The following is a 24723-nucleotide window of genomic DNA, read 5'->3' on the forward strand; positions in this document are numbered from 1 at the left end:
GCCTTTTTATCTGATTGAGCTGCATGGAATTATGGTGCACCTACTAAAACAAACAGCTAAATGATCTACCCACTTGTCCACAAAATCAGGCTCCTCAGGACAAACAACAGTGAGGAAAATATTGTCCAGGATGCTTAAGATAGTTCTTCTAAATGCCTCTACCTTTGGTGTCCACCTGAGAGAGCACCTGATAACTTGACGGCACCACCAGTAATGCAGCATTGCCTCAATACGAGACCGAAAGCTCAGCCTGGATATCAATGGAGGGGGAGGCTGGACTGGTCCTGTGGGATATTATTCTTACTGACTGACTCTATTTGCAAAGTATCAGCTGGTTTGCTGGGTGATTTCCTAATATTAATTACCACAAAGCTAAATGAGTATGAACAATATTACTCATGGGAGAGAGGAAAGCAACCAGCTACGAGACCTAATCTAAACTTACGTTGAATTTTGCTCCATGTTCTGAGTTGTTCTTCATTGGTGTGTCCCACTCTCTTCCTCGGTTTTCCCATGTGACTCAGTTTCTGCTTCGTACCTTGACGGGAAGACGGTTTAGGTGTGAATACTTAACTGCTGTTCATGGCTGTGTCTGTGCACATTTGTGTAAGAGGGGTCAGCAGTGGTCAGGGCCGCTACCAATAAAGCTTGTGGTGTTGGTCGATTTCACTGAGATCATGTACATTTAAAATGTTTGGAAACACAGAAGGTAGAGGGACTTCTTCTTGTGGAAGAATAATCTAAGATTGTCAATATACTAGAATTTTTAAAAGGATCAAAAAACTGTTTTTCAATTAAAATCCTCAGCACCTTAAAAACAGGACCACATCTTGCAATAAAAAAATTATAAAAATGTACAACACCAAAGAAGCCCACCTATCCTCATCTCTTTGCTGACCAAATAAAGTGATTTAGATGAATCACACTTCCCAGTCATAGGCCTGTAGACTCCTAGAATATCTTTTATATGCGAAGAGGACTTCACCTCCGTTACTGCTTCCAAGAGTAACAGTCATCACTGGGGCTCAACTCCCCTCTAATCTTTTTGCCAATTACTTTGCGTCAATGTCCCCTCATTACTGATCTCTCTGCTAAACTAATATAGGCCCTTCCTGTTAACCCTGCTCCAGCCATTCATAGTATTGTAGACCATAGCTGGATAAACCTTCGATCTTCTTATTCCAAAGAAAATAAGCTAAAACTCTCCTAATATCATGAGCTTTATGGATAAATAGATTAGCCTTCATTCTACCATGACTAGTGCCATTATACCAGAGCGATCGAATCTCATAGATGCATGCTCACATTATGAGGCAAAAGCGCCTTTTCTTCCTCAGAAGGGTAAGGAAATTCGGCTTGTCCCCAATGACTCACCAATTTTTATAGATGCACCTATGAGATGCACCTAGAGAGCATCTTCTCCAGATGCATCACAGCTTGGTATGGCAACTGCTCTGCCCAAGATTGCAAGAGATTGCAGAGAGTTGTGAACACAGCCCAGTCTATCACAAAACCAACTTCCCCTCCATGGACTCTGTCACCACTTCCCGCTGCCTCAGGAAAGCAGCCAACAGAGTCAAAGACCCCTCCCACATCCTGACATCCTCTCTCCCCCGCTCCCCCTACCCCCACTTCGATCGGGCAGAAAATACAAAAGCTTGAGAACATGTACCACCAGGCTCAAGGACAGCTTCTATCCCAGTATACCTCTTGTATGATAAGGATGAACTCTTGATCTTTCAATCTACCTTGTTGTACTCCTTGCACCTTATTTGTCTACGTGCACCACACTGTCTCTGTAACTGTACCACCATTTTCTGCATTCTATTATTGTTTTTCCACCTTGATGTACTTATCCATGGAATGATCTGTCTGGATGGCATGCAGACAAAGCCTTTCACTGTATCTCAGTACATGTGACAATAATAAGCCAATTACCAATCTGGGAGTAGTGAAGAAAACAACAACAATATGCATTTATATAGCACCTTTAACATGATGAGATGTCCCAAACTGCTTAATAGGAACAGCATCAACAAAAAGCCTGCTACCCTGTCACAAAAGGAGCTATTAGGACAGATGATTAAAAACTTGGTGAGGGCAGGCTTTTAAAGAACAACATAAAAGAAGGCATACATTGAGATAAGGGAGAGCTAAGGAGGAAGTTCTAGAACTTGGGGAGCGGGCATTTTAAGTATTTTACAGATTTTCTTCAGCAAGTGTTTCAGATATGGATATGTGGGTGTGAAATGTTGACTACTGGCATGTGTGATTATAGAAGGCAGCCTTCCAGAAAGACATTGGCTCCGGACAGATGAAAGGAACTTTCTAATACCATTGTCTTTCACAGCAGAGGATGTCCAAGCCCAAATGATCTTCAGGCAATGAATTACTTTTGAAGTATAGGCATTGCATGGAAAATGGAAGACAACCTGCACACAAGACCCTGCACATTGTAGTGAGTTGGTGTTGGATATGGGTTAAATGTTAGCTAGAAAAATGAGGAGATGGCCCTTAACTTTCCTTGAGTAATGCCTTAGGATTTCATACGCCCTCTCCAGGGAGAAGGCAGGGTCATCTGAGAAAGGTGACACCTCAGGCACTGGAATGCAGCCTGAAATGAATGTTCAAGTCTCTGGACTGGGAGTTGAACCCATAACCTTCTGACATATGGGGTGAGAGTGCTACATCTGAGCCACAGCTGCCACTACTAGCATTAGATCTTGGAACACAAAGGCATTCACAGTGGTTTTGCCGGCTACAGGCTGTTGCCTATGCCAGTATCTGTGGGAAAATGTGAGATTGCAAAGGAGAAATATTATGTCACGTTTAAATGCATTGGCTTGTGTGTGTGCTGTTTGTGTCACTGTGGTATGGATCATTTTTATTTCATCCAGTAACAATAACAAATCATTGCTTAACTGAGCAACATAAGTTGTCTGTAATTGAAGCTTCCCCAAGCCTTGGTATTATGATCCAGAGAACTAAATTTGAAAAGTAGCTTTGCTGCACAATTCTTGCTCCTGGAACTCTGTTATTAAAATAATCCACCCATATCCACTTGCTGTATTTAAGTTACCTTGTTTCTAAAAAAAGAAATTATTTTAAAAATATAGTGTACATTTTAATGTTATTTATAATCAGAAAATATCACTTGCATTATAAATAACTAAATCATGAATTTGGAAGTGCTTTAGGCAGGAAGTGTGATTTGTTTTATTGAATGGCATCACTTAAGAAAATCATTATACAAATGCAATACATAATAATGTCTGCATATTTCACCATAATTGACAGAAGATAGTGAAGCAGAACTGTGGTAAAATTAAGTACTATTTTGTCCATGTGTGCGTGTGTGTGTTTGTGCCTATGTATGTGCCCATGTGTGTGTCTGTGAGTATCTAAGTGTATGTTCAGTGTCTATGTATGCACACATATGATTGAGAGAGAGAGAGAGAGAGAGAGAGAGAGAGAGAGAGAGAGAGAGAGAGAGAGAGAGAGAGAGATTGATTCACTTGATGGAGCCTTGCCTGACTGCAAGGTGTGGCTGGTAAACTAGACCAATCATCTCGTCCTCTGTCGAGGGGGTGCTCCCATTTCTGCAAGGCCATTAAACCTTGTGATGCTTCAACTGAACTGTCAAAGATCTCAGCAGAGGAACAAGGAACTCTCTTCGTGTCCTGCTGGAAATTCCCCTTTGAACCAAAATTAGGCTGTTGATTTCAATTGTCTTGTTTGTAGAGCCTCACTGTGTGCATTTTCCTACAGAATAATAACCACGATATGAGTAGATTAGGGACTGAACCTCTCTGGGCCATTGGAGTACACAGGTTCAAACACAACAGTTGAAAATAAATGACTGTGCTTTCATTGGAGAAATTTTGATCATGCTCTCACTTTTCTGGGAAGGTCTTGTACACTTGGATTGAACCAGAAAATTCAATATCAGTGTAAGCTCGTGCTACATAGAATGTAGATCACAGAACAGTACAGCACAGGAACAGGCCCTTCAGCCCACAATATCTGTGCCAAACACGATCAATCCTCACAATGGATGTTTAAAAGAAACCATGGAATTGAAGGTAGATTTCTCTGGGATTTAGAGCCAAAGTCTAAGTTGGGTTGCTTCAATAATAATTGAAAGCTTTGTCTACTCGATAACCATGATGGTTTCTAGCTGGTGGAGCTCCTTATCATGACCTTGAGTACCAACACTCGGGACTGCTACCACTCAGTGACTGAAGCCCCAGAATGGCAGGACCCATAGACCTGAAAGGAAACAAGATATGAGGCAGACACCTATATGAGAAGATATGAGGCAGTATGTTTTGTGCTATTTCTATTGATTTTGACAACACCTCCCTCAACTTCCTCTAAGCAGCACTGAGGCATTCAAGTCTAAATGCACCATTTCTTCTCTTCCTACAGTTTCTTTCAGGCCCTTGATGGGTTGGTTTGGGCCATGGATATCCCCATGACCATCGCCATGGGCCCTCCAAGCAGAAAGACCTTCCATTTATATAGCAACCTTCACTGGCCCAATGAATTACAAGTAGTGCAGAGGAATGTAGCAATCAGTTTGTACACAGCCCACAAACTGTAGATGAGAACTTAACTAAACTTAGTAAAACTCCAATAATCTGGCACCTTTGGGACTTTAGTGGTGCCAGACGAGCAGATTTTCCAGATTGTTGGATGTCTTTAATACCCTAAAACAACGCTAGCTCACTTCCTTGAAGAAGTTACACATTAGTGTAATAAAATTTTCCGAGGAACCCATTGAGTTTAAAGGGAGCTCAGTAAACGGGGCTCTGAAGGGAGGGCAGAGAAAGTGTGGGAAACGGCCTTGGTGAGTTTAAAGCAAGCATGAGAAACAGAAACCCAGTGAATTTAAAGGGAGTGCTGGAGACAGAAACTAGTGAGCCAGATGCTGAACCATCGAGAGTTTCAAACAATTGGATAACAGGCTATTGGGGCTTTACTGTAATCTGTTTACAGCCATTCTGATTGACAGATAAATATTGGTGAGAACAGGAAACCTTCCCCTGTGTTTCTTCTTAAAATGCTGTGGGATTTTGGTAGGTTCACCTGAGACCTTGTGTTAGGTGACACCTCCCTCAGTCCTGGCAGACTCATGGAGTGATGCATCACAGAAACAGGCCCTTCAGCCCACCAAGTCCGCCCTGACCATCAACCACCCATTTACACTAATCCTACATTAATCCCATTTATTTTATTCTCCCTTTATCCCCATCAACTTCCCCAGATTCTACCACCTACATATACATTAGGGGCAATTTACGGTGGCCAATTAACCTACCAAACTGCAGAAGAAACTGGAACACCCAGAGGAAACCCATGCAGTCACAGGGAGAACTTGCAAACTTCACACAGGCCATCTCTGAGGTCAGGATTGAACCTGGGTCTCTGGTGCTGTGAGGCAGCGGCTCTACTGCCTGTGCCACCGTGTCACCCACATTGGATATTGGCCATGGGATCATTTGCCTCCACCTGAGAGAGCAAACAGGCCCTTGGTTTATCATGGCATCCAAAATACAGCACTCCCTCAGTCATTATTGGGAAGGAACTCTAACTGATCTCTTGGTCTAGGGATGTGAAGGCCAATTACAATTGCTCCAAAAGACCAGCTGGTTCAATGTGGACTTGACTCTGAAATCAGAACCTTCTCTGGCCAAGACTTTCTTATGCAATAGATAATCAGGAGAATGCAGCATGGCTAATTAATAGATGAACACAGACAGCAGGGAAAGGCTTGAGTGACCTTCTCTGGTGTGTGTAGTTTTTACAACTGCGCCAGGGATCCATGAAGTTATTAACAAAGATTAACCTAGCATTTAACTCTGTAACATCTGCTTATCTCTTAATTAGCAAAAACAGCACTGTGGGACCAAATGTCCTTGGTGGCTCAGAGCCATGTCACAAGGTTTCTCCTGGGCCTAGACTTAATTATTCTATCTAGTCGCTGGGATGACTCCTGTTGGTTCTGGAGAGGGAGAAAAACCAGACGGCTTCTTGCTTCTCACTGCTGTCCAGTGAGCACTGTGTACAACAGTTCAGGTGGGGTCCTGAGAGGGACCAGGCGATAACCTGGTTTCCGCTTGTCATGTGAGACAACTGACAGGAAGTTGAGTTAACGTCTATTTAACACCCAGTTAGTGACTGGAAGAAAAACAACACTGGACGTGGTAACCAGTATTTCTTCTCTTATGTGGTAGTTAATGAAGTTAAGCAATGCTTTGTGCATTGCTCCACCTTAGCCCCAGTCATTCACCGTCTGACCCATGTAAAGGAGGAACAGAGGGAGGTTGGTGTCTGAGCGACCTTGCCTCATCTTACGCCTGCTTCTGCAGAGGAAGATCGAGTGGATGGATGAGAGAAAGAAGACTGGAAACAGAGAGGCACAACCTCGCCAATAATTGTGGAAACTTTGTGGGTATTTTTTCTCTGGGGTGTAAAAAGTTTGTGTTTTCTTTCTTGGATTACTCTTTCCTCCCCGTGTATTCATTTCTTTATTTCCTTCTCACAGGCCACTCACCAAAGCTCCTCCTCCTGCAGCCAGGAGAGCAGGATGGGTTGGGGCACAGACTTCTCCGAGACTGTCAGCAACGCTGCTCCATCATCAGCCAGCAGAAAGCACAAGTCAAGTGGGCTGAACCAGACGATGGCAGCTTTTTCCCTCCTCCGGAGATGGAACGTCTCACGTCAAAGTGGTGCTCTATCTAGCAGCCCACCTGAAAACTGACACACTCAAAAAAAAAACAAAACAAAACACTCACCCGACTGAGGCAGACAGTTCTGAGTGGCGGACTCAGAACTTGGGACCTTGTGGTTGGGACTTAAGCACTCAATGACTTGAGCAACTGGGCTGTTGGCAGAGACTGTCGTTTCAACCTGATCATACTGCTGGATATAAACCAACTCGGCTCCCGGTCAAGTCCCTTTTTATTTTCCATTTTACAAGCTCTTACCAAGGAGTTTCTCGCCAGTGTAGGCTGCGCTTTGCACTGCTTACTGTTCCCAGCCTGAAGTGAAACCAGCACCCTTTATGTGTACACACACACACACAGACACAGACACAGACACAGACACACACACACACACACACACACACACACACACACACACAAGCCCCCCCACCCTCCACCCCCACCTTTCTTCATCCAGGGAGTCATTCTGCATGTGTGCTGTAGTGAGGAGTTGAGGGATTTTTTTTTTGTAAAGAGTTTTTTAGATTTGCAAGCTGACCCTCCAAGTGCACCCTCAGCTCCCTGCTACGGTACACACGTACCATCATTGCTTTAAGTATTTGGAAGAATTGTTATTGGAAATGGGATTGGAGGGAATTAAGACAAATATATTGTATAGATTCCAATGATCTTGTAAGAAGAAAGGAAATTTGTACAGTTCCCAATGTGAGCCTTGCTGCTGCTTCCCAGCATTTGGTTCTTACCTCTTCTGGCCGTTATTGCACTTCATTGTTCTTGCCCAGAAGCACTGTGATGCCGCCATCAATGGCACTTTGTTATTGGCGAATGGTACATGTGTTTCAAGGAGGTTGATTTGATCGCAACGGAGCGTGGTTTCCCTCTATCCCATCCCGTCCCCCCTGCAACTACCCATCCACCTCATTGCTCCCAGGAGTGGATGTGGAGAGGAAACGTCATCAAGGCCTAATCAGCTCCCTTGAAGCATTGCTGCTCCATGTGCTGGCCCTACTGAACCCATGCAGTCAGGGTCACAGCATTAGCCTATGAGCAGAAGCTAATGGTTCAAGCTCAGCCACTCTGAGACACCTCTGTTCTTTCCTTTGAGCTAGTGCAGGATTGTTTTATTAGAAGAACTGGAACAAGATATTTAAAGGTGTCTTTATTATTGAGTGTTTTAATCAAACTGACAGGACAGATTTGTGGCAAAGAATACTTTCACATTGCAAGTAGAGCAGGGATTCTTGAGTAAGCTTTCTTGTGAGCTGTATCACTATACTATTTCTTTGGAAGCCGATTTGTTGAGAATATTGGAATTTAAAAAAAATAAAGTCAAAAGCTGTTTTTTTTTAGATCTTAGTGTGGTTTATCATTTATTCATGTGGGAGGCGTTATAAAACATTTTCTCGCTGCATACGAGACTGTAGTATTTATGTTTATGGACGACAAGTCCTCAGATATTGGGACTTCAAATCACACCATGAAAATCTGAATATGATTTTGTTCAAAATCTAGAAATTAAAAATGCTGCTATCAGTAAATGCAGCTCTAAATCTGTTGGATTAGTATAAAGACCCAACTGGCTCTTTAATATTCGTCAGGGAAAGAAACCTGCCATCCGTTCGTCATTAAGCTTACATGTGACTCCTCTCCCAGAGTGACACGGTCAGTGTAGGTGTCGTCAGAAGTGGCTCCTCAGCAGTGTGTGATTGGCAGTAAGTACCAGGCTTCCCAGTGACACCCCACATCCACAGAGTGAATAACAAAATAACAATTCCTTTCATGTGAAATCCAAGTGGCAAAGAGCAAATAGCATTAACACAACTGCACTTTGATCCTGCTGGAGGTTAAGGTTCTACTTAATAAGCACAGGCTGAGATTCGGTACCGTCCTAACCTTCTGATATCAAAGTGAAGTTGCTGTTTGGTGTAGGAGCTCTGAAAGTTCCAACAGAAACACACTTCCCATTTCCTCCAGTGAGGAAGTGCATTCCTCACTGCTAATGGGGGGGTGGGGGGCAGCATTGAATTACCACATGGGTGTTGCCTGGCTATTGTGAACTTGCTGGCTGAGAGCCCAAAGGCTTCCTCTGCAGGAAGCCAACTGTGGTGATGCAAAACTTGACGGGAAAAGTTCCTGGGAAGAGAAACCAACGGCACGTCATTGGAGTTGCATGGGATGCAAAAAAGAAATGGATTAGATTAAACCCATTCCCACTGACACTCCTTCAATGGTTTTCCAGTTATCAGCTGAGGAGGCAAACTTCCGCCTATTTTTGTGTCCGTACAGACAGCTAGCTGCTCTCAGCAATGCTTGGCAGCTCCCGCTGCTACTTAGTCAGGAGGAAGGGCTTCCTCTGTGTTTCTTGTCCAATTAGAACTCAATTTGAAAACGATGCAAAGTGGAGATAACACATGTAATCGTCCCAGCGTCTGCTATTAGTTGTTATTACATGAACTATGCATTTACAACAGTGGTGCAGTATCAAGCAGAACTTTCACATTTCAGAAGGAATTGCTGATAGTTTCCTTGTATTTACTTGGAGTTATTGGTGGTGATACTTTTGTGACACAGGTATATTGATGTCTGGACATAACTCCATCAATATTCTTTTTAAACAAATATTTAATGAAAAAGTGTAATTAAAAATAAATAATTTGGTGAAAGTATCCTTGCAAGTTTTTCATGTCTTGTAGTTAATGTGCACCTGAAGTGTCTCTCAAGTCTCTCAACTTGTCTTCCTTAAGCAATTGGTTTTCTTTGAGGTAGTCTGTGAGGCAAAGGCCAAGAGGAGAGGCTGCAGGTGAATGTTTTAGCATCGTGACAGGAACCGTATTGTTTAGTGGATCTGTTGGTCACTTCAGTGCTGATCACAATGACGTTTGGCCCTTTATGAAAGAAAAAGGAATAAAATATAATCTAGCAAACAAATCAATGACCGCAGTGACTCCAGTAACAGCAAGTAGCCTTGCCAGATTCCTTGTATAACTCAGTGTGAGAGTGTAATGATATTAATTTTAAGTTCTGTGACACAGCTGGATGGCTTGCTATATATCACTTTTATTCAAAGCTTCTCACTTAAACACCTCATTCTCCTTGATCGCATCGTCAGGTTGTACATGATTAGTTTTCCCACTGCTTATTGCAAAAACATATGGTCAGTTCACTTGACGTACTCCGTCCTTTTGACTTTGTTCATCACTGACTTGTCTAGTAGTCTTATCAGTAATCTTTCATTGGTATATATTGAAGACTTGGATTATATTGTGAGCAAGGCCAGTTTTAAACAGACCCTTCATCGGACAAAGGTTTCAGCTGCATTGACTGTGTGAGCAATAGTTGGACGAGAAAGATGGCAGTGAAGCCCCACCCAAAGTCTACCAATGGCAGCTAGCAATTTGGGCACTCAGCCAGACCTAAGTAACGTGTGAGACTGTGACAAAACAGAAAGTACTTCTAATTAGTTAGTCCGGTTTCCTCCCACATTCCAAAGACGTATGGGTTAGGAAGTTGTGGGCATGCTACGTTGGTGCCGGAAGTGTGGTGACACTAGCGGGCTGCCCCCAGAACACTCTACGCAAGAGGTGCATTTCACTGTGTGTTTCAATGTACGTGACTAATAAAGATCTTATCTTGGTTGTAAAGTGTAGTCATTGTTATCTTATAAATATCTAATTTCTACACAGCAAGATCCCACAAACAAGTGAGAAAAATGACCAGTTAATCAGTTTTGTGGGAGAACTCCCCTCTTCCTCCTTAATCTAGCACTTTAGGATTCTTTACATCCACCTGAGAAAGCAGACATGCCTTTAGTTGAACATCTTGCCTGAAACAGAACCCTTTATAAATGCAAGTGTGAAGGATTAGCCTCAGTTATGTGGTCAAGACCCTGGAGAAGGGTTTGAGCTGATGAACATCTGACTTGGAGACAAGGGTAATAAACCAGCTGAGCCAAGACCGGTCTCTTTGGAAGCAATAAGCAACATTTTCGAACAATTATTTACATCATAGAAGGATATTCAGCTCATCAAGTCTATGCCAGCTCACAGAGCAATCCCATTCCCAATTAATTTTCCCTGTAATCTATTCTCCCCATATTCCCATCAACTGCTTCGCAAATTCTACTACTCACCTACACTACGGCTAATTTACAGCGGCCAATTAACCTGCCAACCCACACATCACTTTTGCGTGAATTAATTTTAACAACATCTACCTTCAACTGGTATAGCTCATATTTTATCTAATCATTCTGCATTTTCTTCCATACAGAACCATTCTCGTTCTTCCAGTCAGCTCCTTTCATCATTTTAAGCAAGACATCCCCTAACCGCTACAACTCTGGGTGATTTAACCTGAGTCTCTTTGCTTTGCCTTCAATACAACTCCTTCTTCTCAAATATTGTCCTATTCCCAAGTCCAATATATCCTTCCTAAAACTGAATGTGCGGTTCAATACAAGCCAGCACTAAATAATTTGAATTTATTTCCTTTCTCTGAAGCACTTGAGATGTACAAAATATTAAGAGGAATGGATAGAGTGGACAGCCAGCACCTCTTTCCCAGGGCACCAATGCTCAATACAAGAGGGTATGGCTTTAAAGTAATGGGTGGGAAGTTCAAGGGAGATATCAGAGGAAGGTTTTTTACCCAGAGATTGGTTGGGGCATGGAATGTGCTGCCTGGGGCAGTGGTGGACACAGGTACATTGGTCAAATTCAAGAGATTGCTAGATAAGCATATGGAGGAATTTAAAATAGAGGGATAAGTGGGAGGAAGGGGTTAGATGGTCTTAGGCGAGGTTTAAAGGTTGGCACAACATTGTGGGCCGAAGGGCCTGTATTGTGCTGTACTGTTCTATGTTCTATGTTCACTCAGTCACTATCAGAAGAGAAACTACCTTTTCAAGAGAACAGATAAAGGTATCATTGCCTATTGATTCCATGTGTTAAGTGATTTCCATGAATGTGTTCTCCCAAAGAATTCTTCTCCCACATTGCATATTGTTAGGTCCATGCATCTCGAATGGCTTTCAACTCTCTTCCTGAGCCACAACCATTAACCATTTTCTGTACACACACAGTCAACTCCAAACATTCTCTAATTAGTCCTGTTCGGGGAGATAGAGAGAAAACCTCTCTGTATTCAGCCCAAATAAGTGTTCATGATTTGAAATTAGAACAGAAAATGCTGGAAACATTCAGCAGGTCAGGCTGCATCTGTGGAAAGAGAAACAGAACTAAGGTTTCAGGTCTAAGACTTTTCCTCAGACCTGAAATATTAACTCTATTTTCTTTCCACAAATGCTGCCTGACCTGCATAATGTTTCCAGCATTTTCTGTTTTTAGTTTCAGATATACAGCATCTGCAATTTTTTTGATTTTCATTTTAAGTTTATAATTCAGCCCAGTTGCTATGTGGAGTTAGCATACCACAGGAATTCTCATTGTAATCAGTGCGAATTCCTTGAAGATTATTATATACGCTGCACCTTCAGAACACTATTTGCCACTACAAAGGGTTCAAATGGAACTGAACTTTACTGGTCCAACCCAAACCTAAGTCCAGCATCTACCTGTATTACAAGAGGCCCAGCAATCTGCAGTTATATCAGTGGATCCGAAATGTGGACTGTCCATTTCTCTCCATAGATGCTGCCTGATCCACTTGAGTTCCTCCAGCTTTTTGTGTGTTGCTCCAGATTCCAGCATCTGCAGTCTCTTGTGTCTGCAGTTGTTTATTACAGTATGAATGGAGGCTCACCAGTGGGAAGAGATTCCAACTTTGCCAGTGATGCCAACACTAAGAGAATCAATATTTTGCCATGTTGTATTTATAATATGTTAGTAGGTAAAAACAGTTTGAATGTAGCATGAACTTAGATGTGGGGATGACGAGAGAAAAGTTGATGCCTTTCCACTAGTAAAACATCAAAAGGAGCAACAAATGGTTAGAAAAGAATAATGATCCAGAAAACAAAATCTATGCAAACCTGTGTGATGGGAGTATGACTTGTTGAGAAAAGCTACAGTGCCTATTTGTGCAGAACCAGAAGGGATCAGATTGGAAGAATTGTGGCTGAAAATTAAATGATGCAATCTTGGAATTCCAGGTAAGATTGTATCTGTGATTCTGAATCACTCCACGGCAATGATACAACCAAGAGCTTTAAAATCAACGATCGTGCTGAAACGTCCAATTACTGCCCTCCTGACCCATGCTGTGCTCTGCAGCACCTTTCACAAACCTCAGCATGTTTCACAGATGTAGAGCAAGGTGCACCACAATCTCATTGAACAGGGAAGAGGCTTGCAGGACTAAATGGCCTTCACTTATGCATATGTTCCTATGCACGTAGCCCATAGCCAAGAAATTCAACCCCAATCAGCAGTTCCAATTCTGCTCTGCAATAGCAGGGGTACATTGTACTCTGAAATTCATCCATTGAAGTCAAGTGAAAGTCCAGGTACACAGTGTCAATGACAATTGAATTGGGAGTGCTGCCAGAACTTTTAAATTTTATATTGTAATAATATTTTTAAGTAGTGTGAATGAAAGTAAAACATTTAGGTAAAATAATGTGTGTCCAGATTAGAATTTTTTTGAACAGCATGTTGATTCAATGAAGAAGCCACAGTGAAATTAGACCAAACAAGACAGCCATAGGGAACAAGTGAAATGCAATTAAGCAGATTGACCATAGGAAGTTAGATAAACTGTGTGTACAATGTGTCATGTGGCACTATTTACTCATGGTGCCTTCATAATACTGAGACTGTTATCGAGCAATGAGCCCCTGTGTAGGTAACCTATAAATAAAAGGGTAAAAGGACAAGTTTTGGCTGATTGACATATTTGAAAACAAGCCAGGGACAAGTTGAAATCTGGGACAAAGAACATGCATCCCTGCAGCAGTGGAAAATCCGAAACAAAACCAGGAACTACTGGAAATATACCGGTGGTCAGGCCACACTCATGAGGACAACAGATGGATTGACAATTCAGGCCAAAGAGAAAGAGGTGCAAGGGGATGTTTTGACAGAGGGCCCCCACTAAAACATCGTCTGGTTCTGGCTGATATGCTGCATCTGGACAGTGTATTTTGTCTAGAGCATGAGCTGGCGCAGGGAGCTAACAGGCAAGGTAAAGTTCTCCACAGATTTGCATGGTAGCATAACCAGGTAGTCTTGACACCAGGTTTTAACACGTGCTCATTTGATGGAGTGAAGAGTTTGTATCTTTGTAAAATGAATCTGGAACAGTGTTAGCCCAATTCCTTTCAAAGATACAAGCCCACAACTGGTGACTGCCGCAGTTTAGGTAAAACTACTGCTCTCACTCTCACTAGTAGTATTTTTTTAAGTTTGATGTTGAGTCACATTGTTGGGGAGTAGAGGGGACTTAAGGTACAAGTTGTGGAATTAAAACCCACCCAGGTTCGATGGCATTAAATACTATAGTGGGTGTTAATAGGACAAGTAGTGAGAAACCACTTCCTCTGGCAATTATTTATTGACCAGAGGTCATTGCTTAAATAATTAGCAAAAGAACTTGAGAGGATGTGACAAAAAACTACTTTCACATAAAGGAATGTACTTGGAGAATCAGATTTGTTGGTTACCCGCTTGGGGCAATTAGACACACTTAAGGGGAATGTGTTTGAATGGTTATAGAGAAAAGTCTGGAGTGTGGACAGATCTCAAACAGCTGGCACAGGCATGACAGGTAGAACAGCTTTCTTTTGTAGTGTAAGATTTCATCAATGAATCAAACAACCCAGCAACGATACAGCCAATGACTTTCAATTTAATGAGTCGATAGTGCGATGGGAGTTCCTTGTTACGGCTCCCCACCCTTTCCCACCTCCCTCAACACCACAACAGATATTCTATCGTGCATTTCACAGCCACAGGACATTCCAAAATATTTTATAGACAATGAAGAATGGTCACTGTTGTACTGTAACAGACAAAGCAAACAATTGACACACAGAAAGCTCCCACAATCAGAAATGAAATAAATGACCATGTATACGTTGAAGGATAGACATTGGCCACACCATAAAAAAGAACTCTTTCAGTCTTTGCATAAATGCTATGGTTTTTTTAATGTCCAGTTGAAGGGCGACTCAGAGCTTTGGAATAATTGTCTGAAATAATAATAATATAATAATAATAATAATAATCTGAAAGCGATGATCCCTACTGTAGGGAGCCATTAGACTATTTAAACAACAAGTTTTAAGGGATGAATTTCAACCCATTATCTTATTACTCAAAAGCAAGAGTCACTGAACCAATCCCAACTTATCTAATGAGTAATACGCAGGGTTAGACAAAGGTCTAACCTTTACCCAGTTGTGTGACAAACACCTTGGGGTTTTTTTTATCAGTATCTGTTGATTATAACCACCTTTTTCTATTTTCTTTAAGGAAAACAAAACACATTCTCGACGTGCAAGACAAAAGCAGCAACACCAGGCCCGCTTCTAGAGATGGAGGCTTGTTGACAACTTGCCCACAAACACTCTTGCCAAGCAACATGCTACTTGTATTTACTCTCAGTCTGGATTGTCCTGTTAAGATCAGCTACTAAATGGTAGCTGGATTTGGACCCACATCGAGATTACACATGGCCTGTACAAGATGCACAAAGCACAGGGAAAGTACTGTAGGCATCAGACTCAGAAATTGGCCCTTGGGGTTTTCTTTTTGCTGAACAGAGATATGTAGATAGATTTAGTTTTATTTTACTCTTTTCTGGACTAACAGTTGTTTTCCCCTCATTTATTACTTTACATCTTATTGTTCTTATGTGTATATTTTCAGTGATAGTCATTAAGAAAAATGCATTTAGAGATCAGGAAAGATTCAGCCAGAGGAGAGTTCACAGGAACACACAGTGTATCTATCAGCTGCTTTGAGCTTCTGTACAGTGAACTATAGAGCTCAGTTGGTGCTGGGGAATCTCCAACTTAGGCGGAAAAGCTGTGCAAATCCTGGAAAAAAATGGTTTTAAAAATAACACTGCATCTCTGGTGTTTCCCAAGGAGAGCAAGCTGGAGAATCCATAACAAAAGCTTTACCCATATTACAACAAGTCATCATGTGGAATTTAAGAAGTATTGATATTTGTAGGGAACTGCAGGCCCGTGAGCTATTTCATCACACACTGGTGTTTTAAAAACTCAGCACTTAAACTGTTGCTATCTTTTTCTCATCCTCCACGTGTTATGTTTTTCTCATCCTACATGTTATGTACTTGTCACCTTATGTTGTAATTATCTACTGGTTAGATCTTAGTGTTACTTTTTTTTGTCAATAGAATATATCTGGTGCAATGTAATTGATTATGGTATAACGGGTTGAAGCCATTACCTTTTTTAAAAATGTCATAGTGGTTCAAACCTTTTTATGTACGGAATTTGCCAAATTCAAGTATGTTGCAAGTTTTTGTGATTTTTTTTGTGGAAAAATACTGTGCTATTATCTGTAACCTCAAACTTGTGGAACAAACTAAATGTTATTTGAATACCACATGTGACTGAACCAATAGACTGCATCCTTCATGCACTTCTTGTTCTCCACAACAATCTAAACCCCACTGCTATTTCTATCGATACAAGGGAAGGGAAGGGAAGTTTGGCACATTACTGGGTTCTCTTACACCATTAGTTAACATGATATACCTTCCTGGGATATTGCAAAGCCAACCCATTAATGGATAAAAATTACTTGTGTTTCAATTGGATATACAAAATCAACATTGACCATGTGTGAAAGCAGCTCAGCCGTTGTTACACTTCTCTCCCAATGAAGGGTTGGTATATTGATACCAACCATTCGATATTATCACAGAGACCCTACTTTTAGCTATGGGGAGCACATTGTTATGTATGACCCACATTCATTTTCTAAGATTCCTGTGTTGGAAAAGAGGCATGTATCGAGCAACATTCGAGTAGGTTTCAGTTTGTGCTGGGTTCGGATGATGTGGAGAGGTGGATCTGTGTATGTCACACGCTGTACTCAATTTCATCTTTCTCCGAGTGGATATTCAAGCAGCCAATCAGGCACCATCCATTTTCCACCTCAACCTCCAGTCAGCATCTATCCCAACTCTCCCCATCATCTCAATCCAATTAGGGGTCACAAAATTCCAAGGTAGAGTCACAAAGATACTTGATACTATAATATTTGTTTTTTTTTTCACTTGGCCAGGTTGCCTCCTGGTTCAATGCTGTCTGTCTATTCAACAAAGGTCTTCAATTGATCTGTTCCATGAAGATTATAAACAAGGAATGTCAAGCTTTATTATTTTGCCTGCATTATTTCGGGGTCACAAAAAAAATCTCCAGAGCTTAAATAGAGACATGCTAAAGAAAAGACTGGATGGTGCTGATACAGCCCTTTAAGATATGTCACTGCTGACCTCAACGGTTCTGTGTAAAATGTTTCTCATTTCCGGAAGAAACCTCTTAGATTTGATGACCAGGAGCAGTTGGTCAAACACCGTCTCCCCATTTTCATTCAATTTTATATCCAGCCCTTCAAGAAATCCTATTCTCATGCAGAGTCCCTGTGTTTATGCAGAATATCAAAGGCCTGCAAACTTCTGGCATTTTCCCACGTATCTGTCACAAATACAGATGCTCTGAACTTCCTGAGAGGTCTTTGCTGTTGTCGATCTGACTGCCTTTGAACAGCGAACTCCTCAGTGGAAGGCCACCAACTTCCTGCAGTTCCCTAGCAGTTAAACTGAGAAATCAGCTCACTGAACTAGACCTGGTTAGACCTGGCACTGCCTTAGTGACTCCATTCATCGCAATGAAGAGGGACATAGGTAACTTACAACTGCAGGCCGTCACCAGGTAACGAACAGGTTCCATTTTTATAGATGCCCACAAGTCGATTTTGTCTGTAAGTCAGAAAATACACAAAAATCACTCGAAAAGGTAACCGTACCTCGACAGTGCTATAACAAATGGCATCAAAAGCACATAAGACCGATAAGAAAGAACAATTAGTAAAAGTGGAGAGAGAGAGGAAATTAGTTCTGCAGAACGTAGGAAAAAACATATGTACATATGTTGGACTTCACGGAGCTTGTTCATACGTATGTGTGTCCGTAAGCATTTGTAACCCAGCGACAGCCTGGAATTTACATTGTGTTGACATTTGAGGAACTTCAAATGTACTTAATTGTTTTTGTGTTTTTGTATAATTTTAATATGTTTTAAAAATTGTAATAGCTTGCTTAATTTTGAATGCCAGAAACATTCACAAACATTCAAGCTACTTAACAGCTTTGACGGTGAGGCACTGCCAACTGTCAAAGAATTTATGTGGGAGTTGCAATTAGAGGACCCTTTCTGCTCAGTGCCTTGCAGATCAGATCAGTATAATTTTTAAATGGGGTGCAGGAAATGAGAGACATAGAGATATGTACATAGATTCGTGCAGGTATCAGCAGAAGCTGAGCAGGCTGGTAGAAAAACAATTAGGATGTTTTGCTTTATAGACTACAAAGCAGGAAACATGCTTAATAACTAGTAAGGTCCCAGCTGATTTGACTTTATGATACTTTTGCCTTGTCCACCCCACACCAACCTCCCACCTTGGTATAAGGTGGATGTCAGGGGTAAGTTTTTTACACAGAGAGTGGTGGGTGCGTGGAATGCACTGCCGGCAGAGGTTGTGGGGGCAGATACATTAGGGACATTTAAGAGACTCTCAGATAGACACATGAATGATAGACAAATAAGGGGCTATGTGGGAGGGAAGGGTTAGATAGATCTTAGAGCAGGATAAAACGTCGGCACAACATTGTGGGCCGAAGGGCCTGTACTGTGCTGTAGTGTTCTATGTTCTATGTTGTTGTGGTTTCTCTTTCCCTGCTAGAACATATAACAGTACAACACAGGAACAGGCCCTTCAGCCCACAATGTCTGTGCTGACCATGATGCCAAATGAAGCCAGTCCCATCTGCCTGCCATATAATCCATATTCCCTTCATGTTCATGTCTCTGTCTAAATGCCTCTTAAAATGCCACTCACGTTTGCTTCCACCCCCACCCCTGGCAATGCTTTCCAGGCACCCACCACTTTAAGTATTGGCAACAACTTGCTTCCACATACTTTTCCTTAGCAAATGCTTAGATTCTCAGCTGACATGTTATCCTTTAAATTGGGCACATTAAAAAAAAAGGTGTCAAGTCATAGAGAGGGTTCAGAGGAGATTTAGTGGTGAGGCTGCGATATTTGTGGAGGGGCTAGAGAAGATTGATGATTCTCCACGCACCATTTAATGAAGGTCTTCAAAATTGTGAAGCACTTTGAAAGAGAAGTTGTTTCCATAGAGTCAGAATAGCAAGTTAACTGCAAACCATTACAATCTCAAATGCACTGCCTATAAGGAGACATATTCAACAGCTTTCAAATAATGATTATTTATCCATTTATTCATTGGATACACATGCCACTGCCCATCCCAAATTGCCCCTGGAATGAATGGCTTGCTGGGCCACTTTTGAATGAAGTTTAGAGTCAATAATGTTTGTGAGTTTGGAATCAAGTAGAGGTCAGACTGTGTACGTGTGGTAAATTTGTTAACTTGAAGAACATCAATGAACCAGGTGGATTTTTACAATAATAGAGCAGTTTCATGGTCACCATTACCAATGGTAACTCTTTTTATTCCATATTTAGTTAATTAACTGAATTCAAATCCACAGCTGTCACGGTGGGATTCAAATTCACATATCTAGATCAGCAAACTATGCATCTAGATATTAACCAAGACCCAATCACAATGCCACCATGCCTCCAGGTTGGATCTTCAGTGAGAAACATTTGCTGGGCTATGCAGAAAGGATAGGGAAAGGGGAGCAGTTGGATAGATCTTGCATAGAGGAACAATGACCAAATGTCTTCCATCGGTTCATGATTTGATGTTATTTTCAGGTTCTGTGATCTTGAGATTGCACCATAGTACACTGTCTCGACGTTCTTTTATGCAATTCCCTTAACACCTTTATTAATACCAACATTAGATGCTTATGATACATTGACTAACATCTCTTTGACAAAGGTCATGGCACATAGCAGCAAAAGATTTCATTTATCAAACACCTTTAATGGAGAAAGCTGGACAATTTAATGGCTGTGTAAAATGCCTTGTAAAGATAATATATGAAGACACAAGGAACTGCAGAAGCTAGAATCTAGAGCAAAGAATAATTATCCTTTGCCTCCACAGATGCTGTTTGACCCACTGAGCTCTTCCAGCAATTTATCTTTTGCACAAGTTAGTAAATGTAATTTTAATCATGGAATCATTGCAACTTACATCACATAAAGAAGCCATTCAATACATCATGTTCATGCAGCAAAAACTAGATAGTTAAACAAATCTTTCTTCACGGCTCTCAAACTGTTGGCCAATAGACCACAGTACATCGAATGCTCTTCAAGAGACCTTTAGAACGTGATGAATGTTACGCCCCCTGCTGCTCTTTCAGTGAGTTGCAGGCCGTAAATCCTCTTGGGGTGATCATTTCTTCTTTCAACTCACCTCTAATCCTTTCACCAATTACCATAAATCAATGCCCTCTCTCTGCCGGAGAAAAAAGGGTGCTAGAAATTCTCAGGTTTACCGTATATACAGTACATCTCCCATAATCTTATACACCTTGTTGAACATCTCAAGGACTTATTTGAAAGGCTTTTGTTTCCCTTGGCTGTTATGGTTTGATTAAGTGACTCTTGAAGGTGAGGGGGAGTCTAATCACACACAGTGGGGACCAGACCTGATGGGCTAGGAGGTCTTTAGTTGTCATAATTGTATGCTCCTCTGATTGCAGATGCATATTCCATTGTTTGGCTGTTCAACAGGAGCAGCTGGTGTAGAGCAGTCATCTTCCATTTGCTTTTTGTTCATATCATTACTAATTTCTACCACCATTGCTGCCACATCTCTCCCACTGTTATATCCACAATTCTGGCAGCCATGAATTCATCTGTTACCAATGGCAACGGTCTTCTGGCCTGCTTAAGGTCTATTCATGCAGTACTTAACAGCCATAAATTGAAATCTTCTGATCGTCTCACCTTCCTTGCAACACTTACTTTGATGAGATTGTTTGCTCCAGAAATGCGTAGGTTCCCTTGTAAATCCTTAAGACGTAAAACCCCCTGGGGTTAAACCACCTGAAATTCTGGGCCAAAAATGAAAAATACTGGAAATGCTCTGTGGGCCCAAAATATTTGTGGTCAGGCTAGAGGAGTTGATATTTTTGACAGTGACCCTCATCAGATTGAACTCTCTATTGTGTTAACTATATTGGTCTCTACGTACTGTACTTTGTTTTTGAGCCACAGTCCTCTGTTCATTTCATAGTGGCACAGGTAATAGATCCACTGCCCCACAGCACCAGAGACCCAGGTTCAATCCTGACTTAGGCTGCTCGCTGTGTGGAGTTTGCATATTCCTTCTGTGTCCGTGTGGGTTTCCTCTGGGTGCTCTGGTTTCATCCCACATCCCAAAGACATGTAGGTTACCCTTAGTGTGAAAGTGAGTGGTAGAATCTGGGGGCTGTCATAGAGTCATACAGCACGGAAACAGGCCTTTCGGCCCAACTGGTCCAAGATTCCCATCTAAGCTAGTCCCATTTGCCCACATTTGGTCCATATCCCTCTAATCCTTTCCTATTCATGTACCTGTCTAAGTACCTTTTAAATATTGTTAATCTACCTGCCTTGAACACTTCCTCTGGCAGCTCATTCCGTATACTGACCACCCTGTGAGTGAAAAAGTTGCCCCTCAGGCGCCTATTAAATCTCTCCCCTCTCACCTTAAACCTATGCCCTCTGGTTCTTGATTCCCCAACCCTGGAAAAAAGACAGTGACCATTAACCTGATCTATGCCCCTCATAATTTTATATACCTCTGTAAGATCACCCCTCATTCTCCTACGCTCCAATGAATAAAGTCCCAACCAAGAGTTGAAGAGAAGGTGGGGAAAATTAAAATGAGGTTATTATAGAATTAGTGTAAATGGGTAGTTGATGATCCGTGTGGGTTCAGTGGGCAGAAGGGTCTATTTTTGTGCTGGATGTCACACGTGTAATTTTGAGCTTTGTTGGATTTGGTAAGTTGAAGTAAAAATTTACAGAAATGGGATCATAAAATTTTAGGCTACATTTTATTCAAATAGTTACCATAGGCATCAGGCACTTTTCCAAAAGCATTCACATATACCTACTGTTCAGCTATTGAAACTCAGCATTTCCAAACATTGACAACGCAGTACCTCACAGCTTGGTGATCAGGGTTCGACTCTGACCTCCGATGCTGTCTGTGTGGAGATTGCACGTTCTCCCTGTGACTGAGTAGGTTTTCCTAAATACATAAAATAGTCAGTTACCAATCTAAAAGGTAATTGGCTATAAATTGGGGTTTGCATATTCAATGGAAAAAGTTCGCTCTTATTAAGATTTAATCTATATCCAGAAAAAACACTAAACTGATCTAGTAGTGATAGTACTGCGGGGATAGATTCATCCGGATTAGAAATATAAAGTAACAGGTCATCTGCATAGAGAGATATCTTATGAATCATCTGTCCGTGAGTAATGTCACATACAATTGAAGAGTCCTGAAGTGCAATAGCCAAGGGTTCTAAAGCAATATCAAATAATAAAGGGCTGAGTAGGTTTTCCCCTAGTGCTCCAGTTTTGAACTTCATTCCAAAGAGGTGCTGGTAGGTTAATTGGCCAGCATGACCACTAGTGTAGGTGGGTGGTAGGTGAATGAGGTTGGGGGTGGGGGGGGGGGTGGGTGTTAGTGGGCATGTGAAAGAAATTAGGTTACAGGGAAATAAGTGGGGCAATGGGACTAATGGGATTCCTTTGGGAGCCAGCATAGATTTAAAGGGCCGCCTTCTATGTTATTAGGAAGAATGAGTACTATGTCATAGTGACCCTTGTGCCTATTCTGATATGTGCAGTTATCAGCACACAATTTGCATGTGAAGGTGTGTGCAATTGAATGCAATTTATACAACCTGTTCTTTAAAAACCGTCACAGCGTCTTTTACAGGAGCATTCACACACTTATGTAGCAATGCATGCACGGGGTCATACATGAGACATACATAAACATATAGTTGGAGACACAAGAGACTATAGATGCTGGAATCTGGAGCAAGGCACACAAAATGCTGGAGGAACTCAGCGGGTCAGGCAGCATGTGTGGAGGGAAATGGACAGTCGACGTTTCGGGTCAAGACCCTTCACCTGCACTGAAAGATAGAGGGGAGTTAGCCAGTACGAAGGGGTGGAGGGGAAGGAGTGGAGCAAGAGCTGGCAGGCGACAGGTGGATCCAGGTGAGGAGGGTGATAGGCAGATGGAGGGGGGGGGAGTGGAAAAGCAACAGAGGCTGGGAGGTGATAGATGGAGGTGACAAAGGGCTGAAGATGATGGACTCCTATGAGAAGAAGGTGGATCATGAAATCAAGTGAGGGATGGGGGGGGGGTTGCAGATGGAAACAGTGGGAGGGGGGAACCAGTGGGAGGAGTGGGTGGGTGATGGGCAGATGGAGAGGGTGGGGGAGGGGAAAGAAACTGGGTGATGGGGGCTGGGGTAACTGTAGGAAGAACTGAGTAGGTGAGGAGGATAATTATACAAATGCCATCGTCACGTGCATCCACGCACACACATATTACCGGTATACTGAAGCAGTGCACATACTGAAGCACACACATACATAGAAATACAGACAAGGTCAATTCACAGCTACTTGAACCAGTAGTTAAGGTTAATTGCCCCTCCCTGCCCAGAAGAGCAGCAGCCAAATACCATATCTTCTCTGTCCTTTCTTAGAATAGCCAGCACGTTAACCTTGGAATCACATTATGTATCTCCAGATGGGTATCTCCAATAGCATTTACTTACCAAGGATTTAGTTTTTTTAGAAATCTTACAGCTGCATAATATTCCAGTTGTCTTTTTTCATTGTAAATTACCTTGTGCAGATTTATAATGAGAACTGCCTATGTAAACGTCACACTGCAATTATATCTGTCTTCCATCGGTGGTGCTGTTGTGTCTCAGTCTTAAAGCTGTTTGCAGCTCTCCTGACACATAGTGCAGGGAAATTCCTAATCCAAGCACTTGTAATGCAAGGTCATTGACCTGAAATAGGAACCTTGACCTTCACTTGCTACTGGTGCTTTCTAACCCACTGAGCATTCCTTCAGTTCTAGTTGTCTGCTTCCCAACTGCCATAGGCTTCTCTATTAAATCCAAAAATATAAAATCAAAGAAATATATATAAAAAATGACAGAATATATGTTTGTAAATGGGGACTGAGCGACATCTTTTTGCCTTGGGCTAATTATCACCCACACTGTAACCCCACCACCATACTTCGTCTCAACTGCCCATGTTCAACACCACAGGAGATCAACTAGTTTCTGTTAAAAAACATGTTGACATTGAAAGCAGAACACATTAATAAAAAAACTTCTTCACAGACAAAAAAGATCCTTGTTGAAGCATTTCAGTTTTCTAGCCAAGGGCAATTTCACATCCTTGGAGCTTTCCAATTCAACTGACTGCCACAGAAAGGATTTTAAAAGTTAATTAGAAGGTTCCCCAGTGACTAAATGCTAGCTGAGATACACAGATCAAAAAGGACCATGATCTGATTCCAAGGCTACAGTGTTAGCTGATCTCAGAATGGACAGTGAGAATACTGTAACTGGCTACTGTGCTTTTGGGCTGGGGAGGGGCAATTAACTTTGATTGATGGGCCATGTAGTTGTCCACAGACAAATGCATGTGTTTGTGTGTGTTAGCATACTTCTTTCTGTGAATATGCATATCTGTGTCCATATGCCTCTATGTGTGACTGCTTCCCTATATAAATGTGCAACTGACCATGGCATTCTAAAGAACAGGAGCCTGGAAAATGGATTCATCTGCATATATTTTTC

The 24723-nt window shown here is 41.8% G+C and overlaps 1 protein-coding gene across 2 annotated transcripts in view; it reads left to right on the forward strand.

Annotated features, from left to right (window-relative positions):
* The window catches only part of lef1 (lymphoid enhancer-binding factor 1), a 154817-nt gene extending 138708 nt beyond the window's left edge, over positions 1-16109 (forward strand). Inside the window, exon 10 of one of the 2 annotated variants that reach the window (XM_052009106.1) lies at positions 15158-16109. In XM_052009106.1, coding sequence (XP_051865066.1) covers positions 15158-15234 — 77 coding nt within the window. In that variant the 3' untranslated portion in view covers positions 15235-16109. Of the gene's footprint in view, positions 1-6547; positions 7132-15157 lie in introns of those variants that run through there. The other variant, XM_052009098.1, reaches the window with a different exon arrangement.
* Positions 16110-24723: the final 8614 nt, after the last annotated feature.

The sequence above is a fragment of the Pristis pectinata genome, chromosome 2, assembly GCF_009764475.1.
Source record: "Pristis pectinata isolate sPriPec2 chromosome 2, sPriPec2.1.pri, whole genome shotgun sequence".
NCBI lineage: Eukaryota > Metazoa > Chordata > Chondrichthyes > Rhinopristiformes > Pristidae > Pristis > Pristis pectinata.